This window comes from Myripristis murdjan, chromosome 1 (genome assembly GCF_902150065.1).
Source record: "Myripristis murdjan chromosome 1, fMyrMur1.1, whole genome shotgun sequence".
NCBI lineage: Eukaryota > Metazoa > Chordata > Actinopteri > Holocentriformes > Holocentridae > Myripristis > Myripristis murdjan.
The window spans coordinates 26,481,183-26,505,088 of NC_043980.1; the positions used below are offsets into that span (position 1 = coordinate 26,481,183).

The 23,906-nt window shown below is 42.1% G+C and overlaps 1 protein-coding gene across 1 annotated transcript in view; it reads left to right on the top strand.

Moving 5' to 3' along the window:
* Positions 1–14,354: 14,354 nt before the first annotated feature.
* The window catches only part of grin2ab (glutamate receptor, ionotropic, N-methyl D-aspartate 2A, b), a 75,563-nt gene continuing 66,011 nt past the window's right edge, over positions 14,355–23,906 (top strand). The window contains 2 exon segments of the mRNA XM_030067281.1: positions 14,355–14,616; positions 15,558–15,764. Of these exon segments, the coding sequence (XP_029923141.1) occupies positions 14,599–14,616; positions 15,558–15,764 (225 nt within the window). The 5' untranslated portion in view covers positions 14,355–14,598.

Genomic DNA, 23,906 nt, shown 5'->3' on the forward strand with positions numbered 1-23,906 from the left:
GGTTTGATATAGTCTTATAATGATGGCAGTAGAGACTGATTCACACACACACACACACACACACACACACACACACACACAGAGAGAGAGCGAGAGAGAGAGAGAGAGAGAGAAGCAGACTAAGGTGTGCATGCCTGCAAAGTTGCAGACTAAACAGCCTGTGTGTGTGTGTGTGTGTGTGTGTGTGTGTGTGTGTGTGTGTGTGTGTGTGTGTGTGTGTGAATCGTGTGTGTTGGGAGAGGGGGGTGGGGTGGGGGGGGTTCCAGCCTACCTTTCCCCTTGCACATGCACACCCAGCCTCTGAAGTTGCTCACGTCACGGGGGCACCGTAGTCACGTTTCCCCATCCTCTTTTAGAAACAGAGAAAACACACCCAACGCGGAGCTAGTCCTGCTCCCCGAGCCGCCTTTACGTTTCTTAACCACTCACACAGGTCCCACCTCTGCTCGGAGTGCAGAGCAGTTAGGGGTCGGGAAGAAAAGTGTGCCGGGAACGGAGGATGAATATTTAACGACCGCTATTCTTCGGTGGCCGGCCGGGGGCTTGAGTTCCACACACTCCGGTGAGAACTGATCACCGCAATTACCGGGGAGGTCTGCGTCCATCATACACGGTGTCCACCAGGGATGTAGTGCTTATAAAAGAAGTGGCCAGACTACGGGTTCCAGCCGGCGGTGTCGTCTCAAGGCAGACAAAAATCAATTAGGTATTGATTAATTTAAAAATTAATTTGAGCTTTCTCTTCTCTTCCTACAGAGTAGTCTGCATGAGTTATATATAATGTGGCATACAGGCCTGTTGTTAATTTATGTCACGATGTTTTAGTCTGCTATATTTCAGCGTAAAAACTATGTAAACTAACAGGTGAAAAGGTGGGTTTATCCGCAGAGGTTGCGGGGTGTTTGTCAGGGAGTTTGATGTTTAGCTTTCCCTGTCAGTGTGAGCAGACCTGCATTCTGCCTGCGCCGAACACCAAAACGGTAGGAAAGTGTGTCATGATGGCTCAAGGGTACAGTGCAGCATAACAGATGAAGGTGAAGGCTACAGCGAGAAAGATAACTGACGTGTCTGCATCAGCAGTACTTGCGTTGCCCGCCAGATGGACCTACCTCACAACAAACAAACAAACAAACAAACAAACCGTGGAGTGGCACAAACAGCAGCATCTCTGGATTCACTCCATAACCCAGACGACCTTGTCCTCTTCCCCAAAATCACCGGCTGGCCATCTCTATCAAACAAGTTGGTGATTTGAAAAAACAGCAACCTACCGTGGAAAGCCGCTATGATGCAAGGTTGCTCTCCTCTTAAAAAAAATAAATAAAGCAGGCCTTTGGCTACATCTGCGCTATTTTTAGCTCTTTCTGAGACAGTGACTTACAAAGTCTTAAGCAAATGTGGGCTATGGGCTGCTCGCTACCTCGGCTACATGAATTAGATCTATATGCGTAGGTTGCGCGTTTCTCAATTTTTTTTTTTTCACTAAAATCTAGTGGTTTTGGTGAAAATTTGGCTACTGGTCTCGCAGAGTTGCCCTGTGGTTGTTTTCCCACCAGTAGGCAAACAGGAAGCAGAGCCGCTGCTCTCATGCGGCAGCTGGCAGCCAAACACCAGCCAGTCAGCACGGGTCAGCCCGGGTCAGCCCTCCGGCCAGGACGCTTGTTTACTAGCCAACATCAGCACCAGAGCAGTGCTCTCACATGGTTTTCTTTTACCTGTATATCGGTTGCACTGCTATTTCAAATGTAGTTATAAAGCCACAGTTACCAATACTGAAAAAAATCTTTTCATTTTGGTTGGACTTCAAATTTCTCTGTGATGTGAAGTTAAATTATCCAAAAATTTACCCCACCCCCAGTTTGTTTTGGCAGAATAGGTCTCCATGAAGTACTGATGAGGTACTGTTGTTCTACTACTATTATGATTACTTTCTATTACTTTGTTTGCATGGAACTATTGTGTTATTTATCATCATACGTATTGTGAACTGGCCTACCATTTTGTTTAGCCAAAGTCTTATAAGTCCACTGTGTCTTTGAGTCCCCCTGATCAATGGGAGTGTTATGATAGGCTATTGCCATCTGTTTTGGGGGATGAGATAGAAGTAATAGCCCTAGTGAGTCATGTTACAGTGTGTGTTTGTAACAGCAGTGGCTTATCTATGTGTGACAAAATATATTTTTGACAGCAAATAGGCTTATTTTACTTAGGCCTCCAAGTAGGCTGAGATAGCCAACCTGTTTTTCTCTTGTAGATGTAGTGTTTGGGCAGCACAGAAACATTTTGGCTAACCGGCTAATAATGAAAGACATTTAACTTACTGAAGCATAACTGTATAGTAGAGTGGATCTCCTCTTCGTAGAAAAAATACACTGGGTTAATGATGTTATCCTGGTTAAGGACACTGAAGTAACTTAAACTACTGCAACAGCTGATGCTCCACACCTTGTTAATATAATATAATATAATATAATACAGTATGGTTGGTATTATTCCATTGTAGTGGATTTAGGTAGTCCTGTTCCTGTTTTGTCTGAAGTCCCAACTTTGTGCCTTTAGTTAACATGCACATGCAGTATCCAGGACACACAGAGCACACAGAAAGCCACACGTGAAATTAATCAATTTTCACCTCAGTGATCTCATTCTTCAACAGCCTTCTGTGCTGGCAAAATTAATTTGAGAATGATATCTTGAGGTTAATAGCCCATTCCACACGCCAGATCTTTAAAAGGGAAAATTTGAAAATTCTAGTCTACACACACACACACACATGTAAGCTCTAGCACGCATGCCACCTTTGAACCGGTTTTCTGCGGGACACCTTACTTTTAACCCACCGTAAAGAGCTGCTTCCCTGGTGGTGCCAGTCGGACAGCAGGCGGCGGATCAGTGAGAGGATCACGGACATTTCCTGCTGGAGGAGTCAGCTGAGCTTGGAGTTAGAGCAGCTGCTCTGGGACACGAGGGCTCTGCAGATCAGAGGGTGACTGGAGGGGGCTCCCATTCGAGACAGTGGGACTGGTACAGGTGTGTGTGTGTGTGTGTGTGTGTGAGAGAGAGAGAGAGAGAGAGAGAGAGAGAGAGGAAGATTCACAGATAAACAAATAACTGAGTAAGAAAGAAAACAATATATATATATATATATATATATATATATATATATATATATATATATATATATATATATATATATATATATAAAGTAATGAAGTAGTAGAGGCAATGGAGTACATCCCTTCATATCCATCTAATATAGAGGCTCCACCTGGATAGGCCAGATAGTGTGGGCTAGAGAGGCTGTTAAAGTAGTGGGGCCCTGCTGTGTGTCCATCAGTTTCGAATAATCCCTGCTGCTGCTGAAGTGTCCTTGAGTCACATGCTCAGCCATGCCTGTTCAGAGCCACACCTGACTGCTGCTGCACTCCAAATCATAGGAAATTTGTCCCCTTTTCTCACAAGAATACTACTTCTTCTGCTCCTAGTTTAGCCATTTCACAGATCAGATTACCTGAGTCAAAAATCTCTTTTACTGTATAACACAAGAGTGGGTCCTACTTGGAGTTTCCACAGGGCACCACGCCATGTTGGATCTAGGAGGGCTGGGGGTGGTGGTGAAAGTGACAAAGATAAATAGCCTTCAGAGGAAAGAATGCAGCAATGCTGCCATTAGTCATAATGCCATAGGAATGTATTGGAGCAGGTTGTATTAATAGTCAACAGGACTTGCATAATGAATTACAGGAGGCTCTCAAGGCAGAAATGTTCAGTCTCATCTCAGCACAGAGAGATACACAGAGATTGCCACAAAATGCTTTAAGGAGCAACAGGGGACACAGAACCAAATAAGAACAAGAGAGCGAACCCATTATAATTTTTAAGATATGAGGCCAGAGAGAGAGAGCAACTGAATGAGAGAGAGAGTGTGTGTGTGTGTTTGTGTGTGCATGCATGACTGACTGTGTAAGTAGATATGAGAGCAAAGGTGCATCACTGATGAAATTGTGTTTCTCTCTACAGAAGGTGATCATTTGAGCATGAGGAGCCATTTGGTTCTGAGATGATGCTTTATGTGAGGATGGTGCTGTAGCACTGACTTAACACCTGACTTAGCATCCAAAAACACAGACATGCAGTATATGTAAGAAAAACTGATGCATTTCTCCAGCTTGTTAGATGAAAGATACAAAGACTGATTTACAATTTTAAGAGAGGAAAAAAAGGAAACCGGGTGTTTTTTATTTATTTAGAGAGAAAGTGCAGAGGAAGCCACAGGAGATTTAGTCAGGGCTGGATTTATTAATAGGGCAGACGGAGCATGTGTGGCCCCTGAGGCGTCACATTTAGCCACTTGACTTACTGTAGGTACTACTATTTTAGACATTTACTCGTATCATACTGTGGTACCCCAGGAGAGTCAGGTTAGGATTTACTGCAGGGAAAAAAAAGAGACTAGGACACAGAGCTGCAAGGAATAACAAAAATAGATTTTGTTAAAGGTTAAGCGGAGCGTGGCAGAGGAGCAAGAAACTAAGGTTCTTCCCAGATTAGGGGTGTTGTTTGTGTTAGGGTGAGGGTGGGGCAGGAGCTGCTTAACTAACAGCCTTTAGGTCAGAAGCAGAAAGAGAGCAGTGAGCCTCAGTAAACACGTGAGGGGAGTTTGATTTCTCCTCCTCCTCAGCAGTCCGGACTAGGCCAGCTCCCTTAGGAAGGAAAGAGAGAGACAGAACGCATCACTTCCTGGCTCATCTTGTAACATTTCCCACTTAGATATGATCCATATCCACCCCCCACCTCCCTCCCATTCAGCATGACAGTGAATACTCACTGTGTAGCTCCAAGTGCTGCTGAGGGCTATGGAGAGTTTGTATTTACCCAGCTTTCACAACACCTTCTTCTCATGCCCCAGATAAAGCTGCAGAGCCTCTGATTGTAACTCACAGGTGTGTCCAGGTGAACTAGCACCTCAGCTGGAAAATACCTCCCCTCCAGCTCTGGACCCAGGCTGTGTTCAGAGTGAGACTCTGCCAAGATAAACATACTACATCTGCCGTAGTTGTATGTAGCAGGAACGCTGTCCCATTGAGAAAGCAGCCCCAGTTTGAGTTTGTGGCGCTGGCCATGGTGCTGAATTCTGCTGCAGTCTGTGGCCAGGGAGAGCTGTCCATGGTGCTACACAGCCAGTCTAGGACTTCTCCCTGTCAAGGATGCCACAAGATGTTCTGTTGCAATTTGTCAGACTGATTTATGTTCATTGTACATCTCGATGTCTTGTGAACATTGACTGGGATTGGGACTGACACTGACCGTGGCTGATTGGGATAAGAAATGGCCCTTAAGTCTTCTCTCCCACTACAACCAACCCACACCCTATAGCCTGCCAGTACCAATATGGACATTTTAGAACACATTATTACTAGACTGTAGCCTGTTTTTACAGCATGCATGAAATGAATTGGGCATTTTCTATGACCTTTATGGAAGATTAATTGTTATTTAAAAGTTAACATTTGAATGTCTTTTTGTGTATTATGCCTGCACTTAAACAGAGACGATAAAAAAATCTATTGATGGCGTAAGATACTCTTTCAGAGTTAGAACAATCTTAATAATGCTTGTTGCATGACACCTTTGATAGGAATTACGAAAAAAAAAAAAACAAAATGGACTTGTTACCAAAAGTTTTTTGTTTGTTTGTTTGTTTTGGTTCCAGGTGTTTTATTGCATAAGTGTTATTGCATAGGTTTGTGCTGTGTTGTATGTTTGACATGCAACACAGCTGTCAATGAAAGTCAAAATTAATCAAAATTGATCAAAATTTAATTAAGTTAGTAGATAAAGGTTACTGTACCCTAAATGACACCTTGAAATTAAATAAAGACTGAGAATGGAAACATGATTGAAGGGTCTTTTTTCCTCATTGTTTTTAACCGCTAGATTTATAGTTCATTGCTTCATTTGTTATGTAGACTCAGTCACGATTAATGCACTACACAACCAGTCTGTCATTGTCAGCTCAGTGAGTGAGAACAATGGGAATGACAGAATGGGCTACACCAAAATTGGCAGCAGGGAGAGAGACGAACCAGTGAAGCACCACAACACCCCCCTCTCTCTCTCCATGGTTCTGGCCAACTGGTCAGCCAGGAACTTTTTTTTTTTTTTTTTGAATTGGTCTTGCTTGGCTCATTGCTGGCCCCGAGTCAACCAGCCCCCAGGTAAAACTCCCAACACGCTACTCAAGATGGCCAGTCCGCCTACACCTGTGAATGTCTTTGCCAGAGGCAGAAATGCACAAGCAACAACACTTACATTCAGGGCAAGGTGGAGAGGGAGTGTTTTTAGCACACACACACACACACACACACACACACACACACACACACACACACACACATGCACGCACGCACGCACACACACACACACACACACACACACACACACACACAAACACATATGCATCACTGAATTTTGTGAGTGAGTGATTGATTAGCATAATCTGCCAAAGCTTGTTCAGTATCTCTCTCTCTCTCCCTCTCTCTCTCTCTGTCTCTCTCTCTCTTCTTCTGTCTCTCTCTTTCTGTAGGAAGAGCAAATGATTAGGTCTTGCCAGGACCAGCTGGAGAGAGTCAGAGATAAAGTCAAGAAACAGCTGGAGTGAGTTCACCTCATTTAGGCATGACACTCACATTCGCTTGTTCAGTCATCACTCACTCTCTCTCTCTCTCTCTCTCTCTCTCTCTCTCTCTCTCACACACACACACACACACACACACACACACACACACTTCTAAAGTACCATGGTGTTATACTTTTTTGCTTTTTATTCAGTTCACCCAAATCAATTCTTTGATTGCTCAGTATAGCCTGTGTGTACGTGAGCAGAGTTAATAGGAGAGCCCAGCAGCAGACAGATGTGGCACTGATAGGATGTGGCATGCCAGATTGAAAGCCACAGTTACACACTTGACAAGGACTCTAGCTCCATCAGATACAATCCTGATTTTAGCAAAATGGACACAAATTCTTACTCGCCCACACATACATGTAGTGGACAAGCACAGACACACCTATGCACATTCAAACACGCACATATATACATCTAAAAGCAAACAAATCCACACACATAGACAAACAAGTTGAACATATTTATATTTGCTGTTTTATGTTTTTTTTTTCCTTTTCCAACATAAGAAATCAAATCTTCACACTGTCATTGTACTTAAATACACAGTAGACATGTAATGTTATAAAGTATGGTTGTTCTGTCCTCATGGGTGTGGTGAAACAAGAATAATACTGGCCAGTGGGTATCAGAGCACAAAGTGACTCAGATGATTAGATATTATAGAGCAGCTGGAAACTGTGCCGATTTCCATGAGCGACAAGTGTTCCCTCTCCAACCATGATGATGTGGCCCTCACAAACTGCAATGGCCAGACAGTATGTGCCAAGAAAATGCTACAGTACCGCCTTACTGAAGTGGGTGTCTGTAATGTAAACACCTCAGTCTCCCTCATCGGGTCCTTCAGGAGATGCAGCAGATGGAAGACACCATTCAGGACTGCATGAGATGACAAACCAGCCCAACATGGAATTGGGCAAAGATGTACTAACACTCACACACACACACACACACACACACAGCAGTTTATTAAGTGCATGGACATAACATACAGAGCTGAGAGGATTTCTTGATGAATGACTAATTCTAACAGGATATTGTCACACTGTCAGTTTGTCACTTTGGATTATGTTGACTGAGCGATATTCATCCATATGTTCATCTATCAATCTTGCTCAAATCCAAACCTCAAAAAGAAGATGCACTGGCTATTCGTGCATTTGCATTAGACACTGTGAAAGATTTTTTCTCGTAAAAACAAAACAATTGTGCCAGTGCTTTTGAGGTACTCAATGGATAAAGGTCCTATATTACAGGAGTGTACACATGCTTGCATGTCATAGGGACTAATTGTGTGTGTATATGCAATGACTTCCAGTGGCTCTGATCACACAGAGCCACTGGAGGACATAATATTCTTTGTCAAACTTTTACACCTTTTAAAAAAATTCATTTAGAGGTCATATCCTGGCCTTCCTTTTATAACCTCAATTAATTTGAGAATAATAGTGAATGAGGATGAGTGATTAATGCTTGATTCTCATAGTCTTTTATTTATTTATTTATTTTTATGTCGCCAGTAACATATTTAAAGTCACCGTAAATTAACTATTTTTTTTTAACCTTACTTAATTTTCTATGTCATAATATATAGGCCTACCTATTATCAATACGTCCCCAAGAAGTAAAATAATTTTTCGTTTTAATATGTTGCCATCCTTCCCATTGTTTTTGCTCTCTGGAAACTAGCATATCTTTAATACCAAACTCATTGTTTATCAGAAGGCATACACAAGAATTGCAACAAAACCAGCACAGATTTTTAACTCCCCCATCCCACCCTCCAAATAAAACTGCCTTTCTCCTCCTAACTGGTGTCCCATTGGTTTATACGTTTGAATGATCCCTCCCTGCGTTTATGTTCCGCCCCATTATCCTTTTTAAACAGGAGGCATGTAAAATTGAGGAAGATACTCTTAAAATGCTGTTTCATGAGGACTCTCAGCTAAGACGCCCTCTGGATGTCCTTAAAATAGACTGTAGAGAGTTTTAACCTGAGGAAAAGCTGTTTTCAGTTGTTGTGGGGAGTATGCCAATTAGCTTGATTTGACCACCATTTCAAACATTTGAACGCTCTGTTGCACTGAGTCCTTGGTCAATGGGCTCAAAGTGCCCGGTGTATGAATGAATGCCCCAAGAATTTGATGCTCTGAGTGTACAAATGTTAATTCCTACAACACAGTGAAATTATGAGCAGCCAAACCTGGGGCTAGAGAATGCTCTGGTGCTTAAAGTGCAAATTAAACAACACAACACAGACTAAATTTGTCATGCCCCAGATCAACTGGATAACATTATGTCTGGATAGTCTGTGTGTGTGTGTGTGTGTGTGTGTGTGTGTGTGTGTGTGTGTGTGTTGAGGTGGGTCATATTGAGGTGTGTGTTTCCTCTCTGCATCTGCTTTTGTAGGATGGCCATGCCACACTGCCGTAGCTGGAAGACAATAAACTCAACTCCACACACACCAGGGGTCTGCCAGGTGTTACATGGGACATCCCCTTCCTCATCACACTTGGTGCTCTTAACCATGCATTCACACACACACAAACACACATATATCTGCTCCTAAATAAAGTTTCTTGGCTCAGTTTTGCTGTGGTTGTCTGCTTATGTGGATATGATAGAGGGGATTGGTTGCTTAATTTATCTGATCACGACATAAAAGGTGCAAATTTGATTTTGAGTATGAATATGTGATGTCAGTGGCTTGTCATGGTGTCTTGGCTCCTCCCTTATTTCTTTACTTAATTACAACCACACTACTGTATGGATGAATGTTTTTTATGGAAGCTGTATGGATTTTAAAAGATTAGTTTAATAAAAAGTTCAGTTTGCAGTACTACATCATATTACTTAAACCTGTTCAAGATATTGTTCAAACAAATTGCTAGTCCTGTCTGTGCATCCTAATTTGCTAATTACTTCATTTAACAAAAATAAAATTCTAAGTTTTGTTCACAGCTGCTAGCCTAGCTGCATTTTCATATCCATGCATCTTCAGTTGGTCATCTAATTACTTTTTTGAGATTAATATAAAATGGAGCAAATGATTGATGTGAATACTGAGGACAGCAGATTTAAATGAAGATATGTCTCACCATTGGTTCAAAGCTTCCTAATTCATCTTTTTTTTTTTTTTTTTGCAATTAATTAATTGTAGAAAATAAGAATAACAGCTAATGTGTCCAAATGAAACAGGCACAGCTGTGCACTGTTCACTTCAAACTGGCTCCGCTGCTGTACACATGAACCTTCTTTTGTGATTAACACCGTGACTGGAAGTAATCACACATCAGATGTTGAGATGAATGGTTTTCAAAGGAGCTTATGAATTTGAATAGGGTGATGCTATCACTAAAATAGGCCCTTGAGAATCAGCCTAAGCCCTGCCTGAGATCCAAGTGCTACACACTGCCCCAATCTGGCTGCTGGAAGCACTGCCGTCTGTAGGAGACCTCATTCCAGGTCACCCACTCTCTGTGGGTGAGAGAGGGTGGAGAGTGCAAGAGAGAGAGAAAGTAAAAAGACAGAGTAGATAGAAAATATCTATAACTCAGTAAACTCCAGCCATCACACTGTTCTGTTCCAGATAGAGCCTTGAATATACTTTTGTTTATGTTGGTGCCATTTATTGACTGCGTGATTCATTTCCTGAGTCTATATAAAGTCATATAGCAACTGTGCAATATTTTTGTAATGGCAGTGCCTCAACTGAAAAAAGTGTTGAGATCATCAGGTAAAAGATACAATAATTTTTGTTTCCCTTCTCTCTGGCAGCCCATTACATAGTGAATGGTCATGGCTCCTGCGGCAGAGGGCACCCACTTATATTACCAACCAGCATTTGCACAGAAAAATTCTCTGCAAGCTTTTGTTTTCAGCGGATTTTTTTTTTGGTGTGTGTTTGCATTTCCATCAAGGTCCTGATGACTGCTTGCTCTACCCCACAGAGCCACAGCATCAGTGTAGATTGAGCTGCTGGTGTAGGCAAGGTAGTAACAAAAGGGCAAATTGGTTTTGCAGTTGAGACAAGAAGGCTACTAAACACATGTCGAGCAGGCTACAGCATGTTATATGGATGTATATTCATAATTTAGGACTTGATGTAACTGGCTGAAATTGGATCAAAAGTGTTGAACCCACAACACTGCTAAAAAAATTAAGATGGAAAATCCTATCCCCCAGTGTGGTCTTGTAAATATTTATTTGTTTTTTTGTTTTTTGTTTTTTTTCATTCAGTTTTTCATTGCACTGGACTTCACCCAACTAAAACAAAGGGTGCTTATGCAAATTTTTCATTAGCATACATGAATTGACTCAGTAGACCTACAGGTGTTGTGTAGGTGTGCTCAGTGTGCAGATGTTTGATCAGTTGTATGTTTGTGAATGAGCGTCTTGAATCCTGTAGTTCTCAGCATGGCCAGTTGTTTTTAAATGGGTGGGCTAGTGTAACCTAGCACAGCTAGGAAAGCATAGACTTTATGTAAGTGGGTTGAACCTCTGCCATAACAAAAGTGGTGACACTCTGAAAAGTCAGTTACCATGGATACAAAAATTGCCCACATCAGTTTTTGTCAGAGACCTTGTGTAATCGTTTTCTCTTCCCTGTAATTTATTTATTAATTTATTTATCTATCGGTTTGTTTGTTTGCCTGCCTGCTGGTTTCATAGTGAGATTTGCTTTAATTGGACCCTATTTCCTTCCCCCCTCTGATTCAGACAAACATCTTAGTGCTGAGGTTTGACTACTGGCCAAACAACTCTAATGGAATGGGCCATTGTCCCTGAATAATTATAGAGGATAATAACTAAATATTTATTGCATTCTTACACACATTACACGGTGACAATGAATGTCCTTTGTCATTTATAATAACGTACCTATTGGTGTGAGTCATTACAACACCTATGTGAAATTTAATCAGCCAGCATGAATGAAGAGGTAGATGGGACTGGCACACACAGTTCAGGAGCTGAGAGCCAGATTTGAACCTGAGCTGAGTGAGGAGACATGACCGTGTGCGCGACTGTCCGGCAGCACAACATGCCTCAGTAACTTCTGTTTAATGTGCTGCTGGCCAATGAATGATGCATGATGACTTAGCCCAGCGGTTATAAATCAGTTATAATAAAAGGGACGCATGTTCTGGCGGCGGTAGCACCGTGGGCTCCTCCCCTGCCGTCTACCCAAACCTGCCTCAGACACTCAACACACAGATGACTTACATCACACTACTCTCCAAGTCTTACGGTGGTGTGTGTGTGAGCATGTGGGTGAGCAACTGGCAACGCATATTAAATGCATGCGCAGAGAGAGTGAGGTAGAGAGAGAGAGGAAGAGAGAGAGAGAGAGAGAGAGAGAGAGAGAGAGAGAGAGATTCTCAAGGGTGTGCGTAAAACCTGGGAAAAGGTCATGTCTAAAAAATACTATAGGAAGGCCTAAGCATGCACCCTTTGGACAAAGTTACATTAAAACGCGCCCTTTAAGTCCCTACTAGTGGCTTTAAAGAATGTATGTTTTATTTCCCTGGCAACAGCTTAATGTTTAAATATAGAATAAGAAGAGCTTAGCTATATCCAAATGGGACTAACGTGTCCACTTTTTGATCAACTGGCTAGAGTCGAGTAAATAACAGGAAATTTAGCCACTTATTAATGCCTTGCCAAAAAATAGTCTGTGGTTCCCAAATGGGTGACCCGGGGTCGGGTTTGTCCCGACAAGATGTTTCTAATGGGTGCAGAATACAGAGCGCAAGAGGGGGTAGGGGGGCAAAAGAGAATATGAAAGAAAGAGAGAATTATGTTTGAAACCCCAGGAATTTTTCCTCAAAAGAAAAGTAGATCATCCACCACTCATCGTGTGGTCTTTTTTCCTCTCTTTTATGTCCATGTTATGCAATCGTCTGTTTCTTTATTCCAAGCCTCCGAGGCTCAGGCTCTGACGGAGGAGGATAGAGGACCTCAACAGGTGGAGATCTTTATTCCGGGGATAGTGGGTGGGGGTTGGGGGGGGGGGTGAATTGTTCCTTAATAATAAGCCTTCTGGCTCACCTATACAGCGTAGCTTTATCTGTGAAAGTGTAACTCGGCTCATCACAGTCAGACCTACAGCCCCGGCCAGCTAACATGACCCCAGAATCTACACCATCTGTCTGCAAAGGGACTCCAACGCAACACTCAGAGGGAGCTGCAGAGAGAGGGAGGGCGGGAGAGGGAGAGTTTTCAGCGCTCCCCGAGGACCCCCTGTGCTGCAGTTTTGATCTGCTAATTATGTTTAATTGAGGCTGTAATTCACTGGCGTCGCCTTTTTTGCCTTATCTCACCCGTAGCTTTAACAAACTTGGTGCTGACGAGGGAACGTGACACATCAAGGAATAGACAATTAACGGCCCGGTGCGGTAATTCTGAAGGATCAGTGTTTGGATCATCGGGGGCGGGACGTCTGGGGACCACTAGACTACTACTCGGCGGATATTGAAAAATTTATCTGTGGTGCTCTGAGGAGCGGAGGCGCGCCAGAAGAGCGACTTGTTTGACGCGGAGACAGTCGTTACGCACACGCACGCGCGCGCGCTCGGTTTTGTTTTCCACTGTTAGGTGGCACCAGATGATGCCATAAACCCTCGACGATAGTGTGTGTGTGTGTGTGTGTGTGTGTGTGTGTGTGAGAGAGAGAGAGAGAGAGAGAGAGAGAGAGAGAGAGAGAGAGAGAGAGAGAGAGAGAGAGAGAGAGAGCGAGAGATAGAAAGAGAAAGGGAGAGAGAGACCACTCTGGTGCTTTCAGTTTTTAGAGCGGATACACCGAGAAGAAAGAGGGAGCGAGAGCTGATCGAGAGCACAGAAGACAGAGACACAGAGACAGAGAAACCGACAGAGACAGACAGAAAGATAGAGACTTCTCAGCTTTAACGAGCTGTGAAGTTGGAGTCATTTTTTTTTTTTTTTTTTTTTTTTTTTGGAGACATTGAGAAAATTTCTCAAGCGCGCGCGTCCTGAAGTCGCCCCATATCTTTTTGATGATGTTTATTAAGGGAAGATGAAGTCACCCCAGTCTCCACTCCCCCCAACCCCCATCCTCCCCTCATTCAGGGCCTCTGCCCATGTGTGTATGTTTAATTAACCAGGCTGATGTGTAGGCTAAGTACCTTCGCCAGCGAAGCGTGGGCGGGCTGCGGGGTAAAGAGACTCGAGAAATTTTCTTATTTCTCCGCCCGGGCGCTCGGTCGGCTGCGGGAACATCACCTTTATCACGCGGCTTATAGCCTAAGCTATAAATAACAGCTCGCCTGTTAAACTTGTTTCGCATTGCTCACTTGTTTAGGGTGGTTTAGAGAGTGGTGTTCGCGGTGGGAGAGTGTATGTATGTGTGTGTAAGACAAAGACAGAGGGAGGTAAGAGAGAGAGAGAGAGGGAGAGAGAGGGGTGTATGTGTGCGTGCGTGTGTGTGTGTGCTGAGGTTATTTGTGACGGAATCCCCCCTTCAGTCTTCAAGAATCCGCGAGCGGCGCGAGGAGGAGGAGGAGGAGGAGGCGCGCGGACCTGTCCACGAGCCCTCACTGCGGAACGCGCGGGGCTGCCGGAGATTCCAAAGCCACGGTTTTTTGGATAATATTCTAACTGATCAGCACGTCAACGATTTTCCCTAACAGACATCTCCTCCGGTGTATGCTGTTGGTGTTGACATCTTAACCGAGAGGAATACCTACCTACCGCCGACCCGGGGGAGAGGGGGGGTCTTTCCGAGGCAGACAGGTGGATTTATCCCTGTGGTGTGTGTTTTTTGGAGGAGGAGGAATAGGCTAATTGATGGATTAATTTGACGGAGAAGAGTCGTGTGTGATTGCTACTCCTGCCGAGGGCACCCGAATGGAGTAACAGGCTGCAATGTCATCTCCACCTGGCCGCCTGGAGAGATGTGTCACGGGAATGGGGTGAGTTGGCTTATGTTGTTGTCTTAGAACGGCGCCTCAACTCCTCTTTTAGGGATATTTTTTGGGGTTCAGTCACCAAAGGGAAGGGTTGGTTAGGTTTTAGCTGGCCGCACACTCTCCTCTCAAAGTGGAGCAGAGGCATATGGGATGGCTGGTCATATTCGTTTCTGTTCCTTCATTCGACCAAGTCCCCGACACAACCTGCTGCATGCCCTACATAGACAAGACCCGGTACCGGGGAGAGGAGCGTGAGGGGAATATTCGGTACAGAGCCACAGGCTGTTTTTAACGCTGCCCCCTCCTCCTCCTCTCCCTCTCTCTCCCCCTTCTCTCTCTCTCTCTCTCTCTCTCTCTCTCTCTCTCTCTCTCTCTCTCTCTCTCTCTCCCACACACACGCACGCACGCACGCACGCACGCACGCTGATATCCATATAGAGAAAGAGTATAGCCTGTATTAATTTCGTCTGTCTCACCATTCACCATACGTTTGGCTGTAACTTGTGTTTTCCTCATGCAAGTATACTGTCCAATAAACCCGTGTCACAGCATTCTGACAAGATGCGCGCGCGTACACACGCACCCCCCTCTCTCTCTCTTTCTCTCTCTCTCTGTCTCTCTCTCTCTCTCACACACACACACACACACACACACACACACAAGTGCGCGCGCACACACGGCCACACGCGCGCAGGAGCACAAGCACGTCGAACGAGCTGAAATTTGTTGCAGCTGAAACAGTTTATATCCTAATGAGTCATGCAAAACACAATGACTTAATAATTATAATAATAATGACGTTGGAGCAGCCCTCGTTTCTCGGTGCGCCCTTGATGGCACCATAATCACAGGGGCCCAAATTCAACAAGGCGCATTTTGAGGTAGGCCGATCAAGGCGATCATACTTTTGTCTTGTTTTGTTGTCTTTTGGTTTGTTTTTCCAGATCAAGTTTGAACACTTTTCCTCTGGTTTCGCTGACGCCGTGAGAAGGACTCAAAATGTCAGTAAAAGGCCAGGTCACAGTGGTTGCCTGTGCGGGCGCTCACACCACAGCAGTAAAACTCAAGCTTCGCCGCACGGACTCACAAGAGGAAGGCGCAAAACCCCCGAGACCGCAAACCTGCTGCAGCCACGCTTTGTGACACCGAAGGTAAGGAGCAGCGGCTGATAACGAGGCAGTGGCAGTACTGACAGGCGCTCACGCCGAGCGCCAACGCTAAGCGGCGCTGTTGCATCACATTATTCCCTAGTGCTGATGAGCCCATGTAATGAATTCATATCTCAAATTACAGTTTTCAGGCTTTGAATGCAGTCACGTTGTAGAAACACATTTTCTTCCGTTTTCCTCCTGCTTCCCGTGCCAAGTCTGACACACGGAGTGTCTTCCCCTTCTCTAAGAGACATCGAAGCTATCACACACACACACACACACACACACACACACACACACACACACACACACGCACGCACGCACGCACGCACGTAAAGATGTTAAGTGGGAGTCTTTGCCTGACATGACAAGAAGTATAGATAATTCCCTTCCATCATAATAATGATCCCTCAGCTGAAGAGCATTTGCAAAGGAGTACTCTTTAGTTGTAATTATAATTATGTATGTTTGTGCCGCTGTGTGTGCGTGTGTGGGGCGCATTTAGTATCATTTAGGATAAATTATCATCATGCCATACTCAGCGTGGTGTTACACCGAACTGGGGAGAGACTTAAGGTACACTCAGCAGCAGCCTATTTTCTAAAAGAGTGGGATGACACAAAATAAGATCAACTCTTGAGGGCATAATCGCAGTAGAGTCGGGAGCAGCGAATGTACACACTTGTGCCTGTCTTCATCAATATAAATATCTTGTGCAAAGCTGCAATGGATTCTGGGTGTGATGTCACAACACCTTTTTAAATTCCTTCTCCAGTATTTGCACTAGGCCTAGTTTTCTAATTTTGTTCTCCATCTTTTTTTTGTTGTTGTTATTTTCACTCCTGAGAGTGTTCCTGCTCAGTTAGGCCCCACACACCCATGTCTCAAAGTATACTATTAACCATCTACTGAAATATAAACAGGGAAACGTGAAAATGAAAAATTCCAAGTGACATGATGCATATAATATTTTGAGTCCCAATTTGCCGTCACCATGACACAGTGTGGAAATTATATATTGAGATGATGTTCACTGAGCTGTTCACTGAACCAGACCTTGATGCAGGTAGTCACTCATTCTCAAAGCAGCATTGTCAGTGTAGTCAGAAGTGAAATTATATTGTTCTGTGGTTCTACAGTAAAAGATGTTTAATCTGTTCCGCGTAAATTGTGCTACTCTCAGCATGTTAATGTGATTGTTTTGATGGCAGCCAGTGGAAACAGTAATATTTATACAAACATTAGTTTTATATGCCACTGTGTATGTAGCTTCAAAAGGTTCTGCTGAGGCTCCTTTAAATTGAATGGTTCCAAAAGGTGAGTATTCCCATTGCTCTGTAGCAATGCTGGCTGGAGTGTTTTAGTTTTAAAATAGTGTGAGAGGGATTTTAAAGCCGGGGTCCAAAATTAGCACAAAATCTCCATATGCCTGCGAGTGGGGAAAGGTTCAGAGAGCATGCATGAGGACAAATGACTTAAAGGAACTCTTTGAGGAATTTTACCTCAGCTGCTCTTTCGGTTTTGTTTTAGTGATCCAGAAATGCGGTGATTAATATTGTGTAGCTATTGTCATTTAATCTCAAAGAGCAACGGGTCAGCAAATAGCCTCGTATGAAATTTCCAGTGTGATCATTTCATCAAGATGCGTAGTTAACGACCATATAGCAAAGATAATCACTGGCATTGCTCCGCTGTTGTTTAAGTAATTTCATGGTAATTGATATGCTATTTGGTATGACACAGTTAAATGCATCTCAGTCATAAACAACAGAGTGAAAAAAAACAAATAAATGTCTTTGTATCCTATCCAAGTCCAATTTTCTTTTTGCTTTTTTCTCTCCTTCCCTCTCCTTATCCATGGAGGATTTTAGGTAGATCTGCACATACAGGAATGCAGCCAAGATCTTTAGAAAAGGAGTGAGGCATTACAAGACCCCTATAAAGGGGAAAAGTCAAAGAATCTCTAAAGGTGGAAGTTACAGCTTCCTTCCTTTGATTAAAAGTGTGTTTTTCTGAGGTTACGTTGATATATGCTGAGTCTACATTTTAATAAAATTGGTACATCTTTGATTAAAAAAAAATCTGTTTATTAGCACAATTTGTTTTTGGTTGGAACATGGCCATCCACACATGTTCACAAGCTGCACACTCAAAAATAAAGGTTTAGTAATAAAGACATGGTTAGGTGATGTGGTTCAGCCTCCAACAGGAACAGCCAAGCCACACGCAGCCACCAAGCCTCTGGCATGGCCATTAGCTGTCAGCTGCTGAGTGAATGCTCTCTTTGAAATCAATTAAACCTGCTACACTGCCCGTATGGCATCAGATGGTATTGTCTTGGGAGCACCCACTGCCAAAATATGTCTACATTTGATTCTCAGTGGATTACATGCTTAGCCCTTGTGTCTTTTTGACTGTAGGAAAAATGTACACATTAATGCTCTACTTCTTCAGTGGCTTTTACTGTTGCCGGTCAAATGTCATGTTGAACTCATTGTCAGTGTAACCTCATCATTACAAAGAGAGCGCTCAGAAAGGGTTATTGGGGATAAAAATGACAGTTGTCATTTTCTTAACAATTAACAGAGGACTGGGTGACACATGATAATGTGTCATTTGCCTCCTGTTAATCTTCTGTTAAGGGATGCTATTAAAAAGGATCCTGGTGTGTGATTGTGCAGCATTAGAGACGGCATCATCCCTCAGTATAACATACACTGCTCATGCGTAAACAGCCTTAGTGAACCTTTTTCACAATAAGTATGGTTCTACCAATACCGACAACCCTGTTTGTAGCCACTGTTTGTGATTATCTTTAATATCTGTATATAAAACAATTTCACAAAACAAACTCAAAACAAGCAAATGTTTCCTCAATAATAATTTAATTCTTATGAGGATGGAAAAGCCTCTGGAAAAGCCTCTGTAAAAGCGGTTACAACATGCAACATTAAGACTCCCTCATTTGAAACTCAGAGAAATGACATTTTGTGGATGGGTTAGCAACTCTTTAAGCCATGGTGACCTACCCAGCTTATTCAGTGGTAAGGAAATCTCTGAGATATAAAAATATTAAACAATTAAATGAACACATAACGCAGAAAAACAAATCTTTGCAGCTTTTACAGGCTGCAGTCAGGGAGGATTGTCAATCAAATCACTGTCACTGACTGGCTGATATACAGCATTTAGTTAAGAGCCAAAACAGGCTCAGTTATCAGCAGGATCTAACCATAAAATCTAGTCTCATCTTTGCTGCACTGTATCAGAAAATTTGTTGACTTAGGCATCGTGTGTGACTCAATAGATAAATGTGTCATAGCAGCAATCACAAGATTCTGGTTTTAAATTCACAGCTGAGCAGATAAAACACTGAAGCTATGCAATATCACTTGTTTAGTTAGCAGACTTATGGCCCTGCAGCTCCATGAACTGAGCATTGTACTAACATTGCCTGGATTGGAGGTTTGAGCTGCCGAGGACTAAATATTTGTTGCTTGCACGCACATGGCGCAGTTATCTCATGTTTCTTTCAGTTTTTCCACAGATCCCAGATGAGCCGTATCTGTTAGGCCCAGTTTTTCAAAACTTAAGTAGCTGGATTAGCTCAAACCTGAACACTGCCTTTTTTCAAGAATGATAAGTGAAATTCTGGTTATTAGTGCTGAAATGATCAGTCGATTAATCAGTTAACTGATTGACAAAAAAAAAATTATTGATTCTAATTTTGATAATCGAGTAATCATTTTATTTTTGTTGTGTAAATATACAATTGCTAGTTACAGCATCAGAAATGTTGCAGTTTTCTAGCTTTTTTTCCGTTTCATATTGTCATAAAGTGAAAACTCTTTTTTTGTTTTAGACTAAGTAGGCGATTTTAAATTACTGCCTTTGACTCTGGCAAGTTGTGATAGGAATTTGTCATTAATTTCACTAATCATTTATAGGCAAAATGATAAGTCGATTGATCTAAAAAATAACTGATAGATTAATCACCAATGAAAATAATCGTTAGTTGTTGCGCTGTTGATTATTCAGGTTAGATTGAGCTTTGGTAATTTATTCCTACCTTATTTCATTCTTAAAATCTGTTATCAGCATTATTCAAATATCAAAGGCAAAAGACTGTGTATTGAGCATTGGATGGGATTTAGACAGGGTATCATTTATAATCAAGTGATCAGGTAATATATTACACTGCAAAATACTGTGATAAGGATGCTGCTTTGTCATTTGTTTTCTTGGCTTGAGAATGAAATGTGTTGTGATGCTGGTCACTCGCTTGTCGCCATCCTCCATCTTTGAGCAGTTGAATATTCTGGGGAAGGAGTGTTTGTTCCATAACAGAGTAAGGCCTGAAAGTCGAGTCATTGGTATTGATCAACAGCCCCATCAATCCTCTGAAAATATATTCTGGCCATTTTGTGTCACAGTAAAAAAAAATCTTGCTTAGAGGTTATTTCAAGGCTGGAAATATCAATTATGTAATCCTGATCTTGTCGTATGTGGACCAGAATGATTCTATCAAATAGTGCTGTGGAATAACTGACCATAAATCAGCAAGATTACTCTGCTCCTTGATTGCAAAAAACATGATTAAAAATCTGTGTGACTGTGATCCAGATTAAAAGCTATGAAAAATTTTGTCTAGGAGACACTGTTCAGTTCACTTGACAGCACCAGCACAATATTTTGCGGCAACAATATTGTAGCCCTTATCGCTTGTTACACAGTGATGAATTTATTGCTTAATTTTCCATGATAGTGTGTCATTGTGATAGAAAATTGGCATTGTTTTGTTTTGGCACAGGCGTGACTGATGAGCTAATGGTTGATAGGCAAACTTTATTTACATGCAGCTGGTATATTTTGGTTGACATCATGAAATTTGAAGTAAATAACTAAATTAATCTAAAACTTACCCTACAGTCATAGCAGCAACCTGACTTTGAATTTGTTAATACAGTGGTGGTCCTTTATCCACCCATCAGCCTAATAACCACTGAATTATAGAGAGGAGCATCCGCACATCATCCCCCGATCCTCTGTGATCTACCTGCTTGTTTGGTAGTATAACCATTTCATCAAGTATCATTTCAGCCCTGCATATTGTTATTTTTTTAACACTGACTACTCAGCACTCTGCAGTTAAAAACACAAAGATGTCCTCTGTGTGCTCTACTTTCATTATCAGCGTTCATTTTTCCCGACTATCAATTACAGTTTCCAAATGGTGGATGCCTCAGTCTGGAATGAAGGTCCCCTTTGCCATTTCAAAGGCATGCTTTTGAATTACCTTGATTAACACTAAACACAAGGTGTGGATTTGAGAACAGGTTGAGCTCGCTGGGAAGCTTAGTCCTTGTTACACTAATTGGTACCTTTAACAGTTTGTCAGTCTCAGGGTTTTCCCCGACACTGACAGAAGGAGACTTAGGTGGTGCCGGCACAGCTGCCCTGGCCTTTTCAGCGCAACTTAACACCCAAACTGCTCCTGTTCTAATTTTGTGCCTTTATAGACACCAGATTTGACCTGACGCTATCCTAGTTGCAGACTTCTTTAGCTTTTTAAATCCAATTTAATTAATTTTGCCTGGCTACGTGGACCAGAACAGGCACCTAAGTTTGTCAGTATTAATTAATCACTCCATTTGTTCCCAAGAGGGATCTTTGTAAGTGGCTGTGATCAATATCAAGTGTTCCTGATGTTAGGTCAGGATAGGCTTGATTTGTTATTTTGTGGATTAATGCATTTTTTAGAATGACTTACTTTATAAACAGTAAATACATAATTGAAATCTTTAGCTGTGTGAGTACAACATGGAGTAAATAACAAATAAAATTGTTCAGCTGACCATACAGTAAATTCTTGCACTGCCACTCATTTAAATGCAGTTTCTGAACAATATCTGAAGTATTAAAGATTGTCCCATATGAAGTGCAAAAGTATGCGTAGGCTCCTAACCCATACTGCAATTTAATATATATCAGTAATATTCTGCTATATATATATAACCACTGTAGGTAACGAATCAGTCAGAGAAACTCCAGACATTTTTATTTTCATTCAGCTGGAGCATGAGGCTGAAATGTAATGATAAAAAGTATAACTCTCCAACAAAAATGGTAATAAAAAAGAGAGTCTCAGTATTGTGCTGACTACTGAAGCATAGGTGTTCTATAAATAAAATTCACTCATTCCTCTCTCAAATTTCCTGTGTTTATTTGATATTCAACAAATGTCCCATTATAGAGACAAGTTTTTTCGCTGTCTTTTTAGTCCTTTTAGTTACGGTTCCTAGTACCAAGGGCGAAGTGCTGTGGGATGCTTGTTTTATTGTTATTATTTTGGTACACGACTGTGGTCCTGTCAAAAAGGTCCCACTACAGGAGGGTCACAGCCTGATGAGAAACACAGATGTATTGTGCCCTTGGCTTGCCACGCAATTTTTAGCCACAGACTCAGCGTCTTCCTCAACCACTTAAACACTCTTTTCATCAGTCATTATGTGTGACTAGACATTTATTTATGCCTTGACGTACAGCACATTAAAAGCAGCATTGAGATTTTGTATTCTCTTTCACTGAATGGCTTTACTAGACAGCTTAGTGTCCCGTATTCCCACCCCCCGCCCCATTCCTTGGCTACCTGAATAGGGATGCATTAAATTAGGAAGAATTGTTATTATAATTCTCTGGATACCCCAGCAGCTACATTAAAAAGAATGTCTGGCACTGCGTGCTGCGTGCTAAGTGTGCCAATAACGTTAACCCCACAAGGAATTTCATCAGTCAGCTTCTGAACAGGAAAACTGGCTTTATTAGTTCTTCCATATTAATTTTCTAATGACAATAGAACTTCCACAGATCCACATGAAAAACCGTTTGAATTTTCTCTATATATAGTCCTTTGATAATTAGTGTTGTCATTTTTAATTAAGATTAGTCATATAAACTCTCTATATCAGAGGTTTTTTATAACTAGTTTATAGCACTGTTATGCTGAAATAGTAGACAGTACTTCACTGGATGGCTGTCCATAGGCTTTCTGAAGTAATCACTTTTTGGCTGTATTACATTTGTCTTAAACAACAAAATGATGCCCCTAAACCCTCCCAAAACACTGCATTTTTCAGTTATGGCATACTAATTGCAAAACAATATAGGATTTTATGCAGATGCCTATTATATAGTATGTCCCTGTAATACAAGGCTTCTTAATTAATTATGTGCATTAAAAAATAGCATATTGTAGTATGTGCGAATAGGTAACACGTAACAGAGCTCTTCTCACAGGAATTCCTCAAGGTGCCATGTTGGCTCATTAGGCTACTCAAGACATTGTGAGTGTGAATCTGTCCTCTGGCCCAAATAGTTTGTCCCGCAGTCCCTACAGTTTTGGGGAGAAACGAGTTACATGTAACTAAAACAGTTACTAATTAAAATGTTGGTGAATACAAAAACGTCACATCAGAATTTATTCTTTTTGGTAAAAATTGTAGAATTGTAGAATTTAATGTTCATTCTGTTGCTTTGCATCTTTTTGCTGTGCAGGAATGCTTTCTTTTGGCAGATTTCCGAACAACGTGGGTCAGAAAAGCTGTTGGGACAAATTTGAGCTCAACACCATCAAGGGCAGGAACTGTTTCTTTGTCAAGACAGGCTCTATTAATTTGACAGTATGCACTCAGATTTTGAGTGTTGTTTTTGATTGGTTATGTTGTTTGAATGTGCACCGCCTTTCGTCTGCCAGTCAAATCAATGAGCAGAGCTGTAAGCAGCCTGCCAGGGTCAGCCAGGCAGCTCGCCTGTCCAGCCGACCACGACCAGGCGGGAGGCCATGGCGTTGGACAAGAACGCCTCTCAGTGCTGGAAGCTCAACAGTATTTTCCCTCTGAAATCAGAAAAGTGCTCTGACATTACTGTACAGAGTATAACTTGTATCCCAGCTTGTTTATCAACAAAAATGTCTGTTATAAAAGTAATCAAAAAGTAATAATACGTTACATTACTTGAATAAAATAATCAAAATAGACATTCCTTGTGACATTTTTAACAAGGTAACTAGTAATCTGTAACCCATTACATGTAACATTCCCAGCACTGCTTCTGTATATCATTTTTGTGTATTTTTCCACTGTT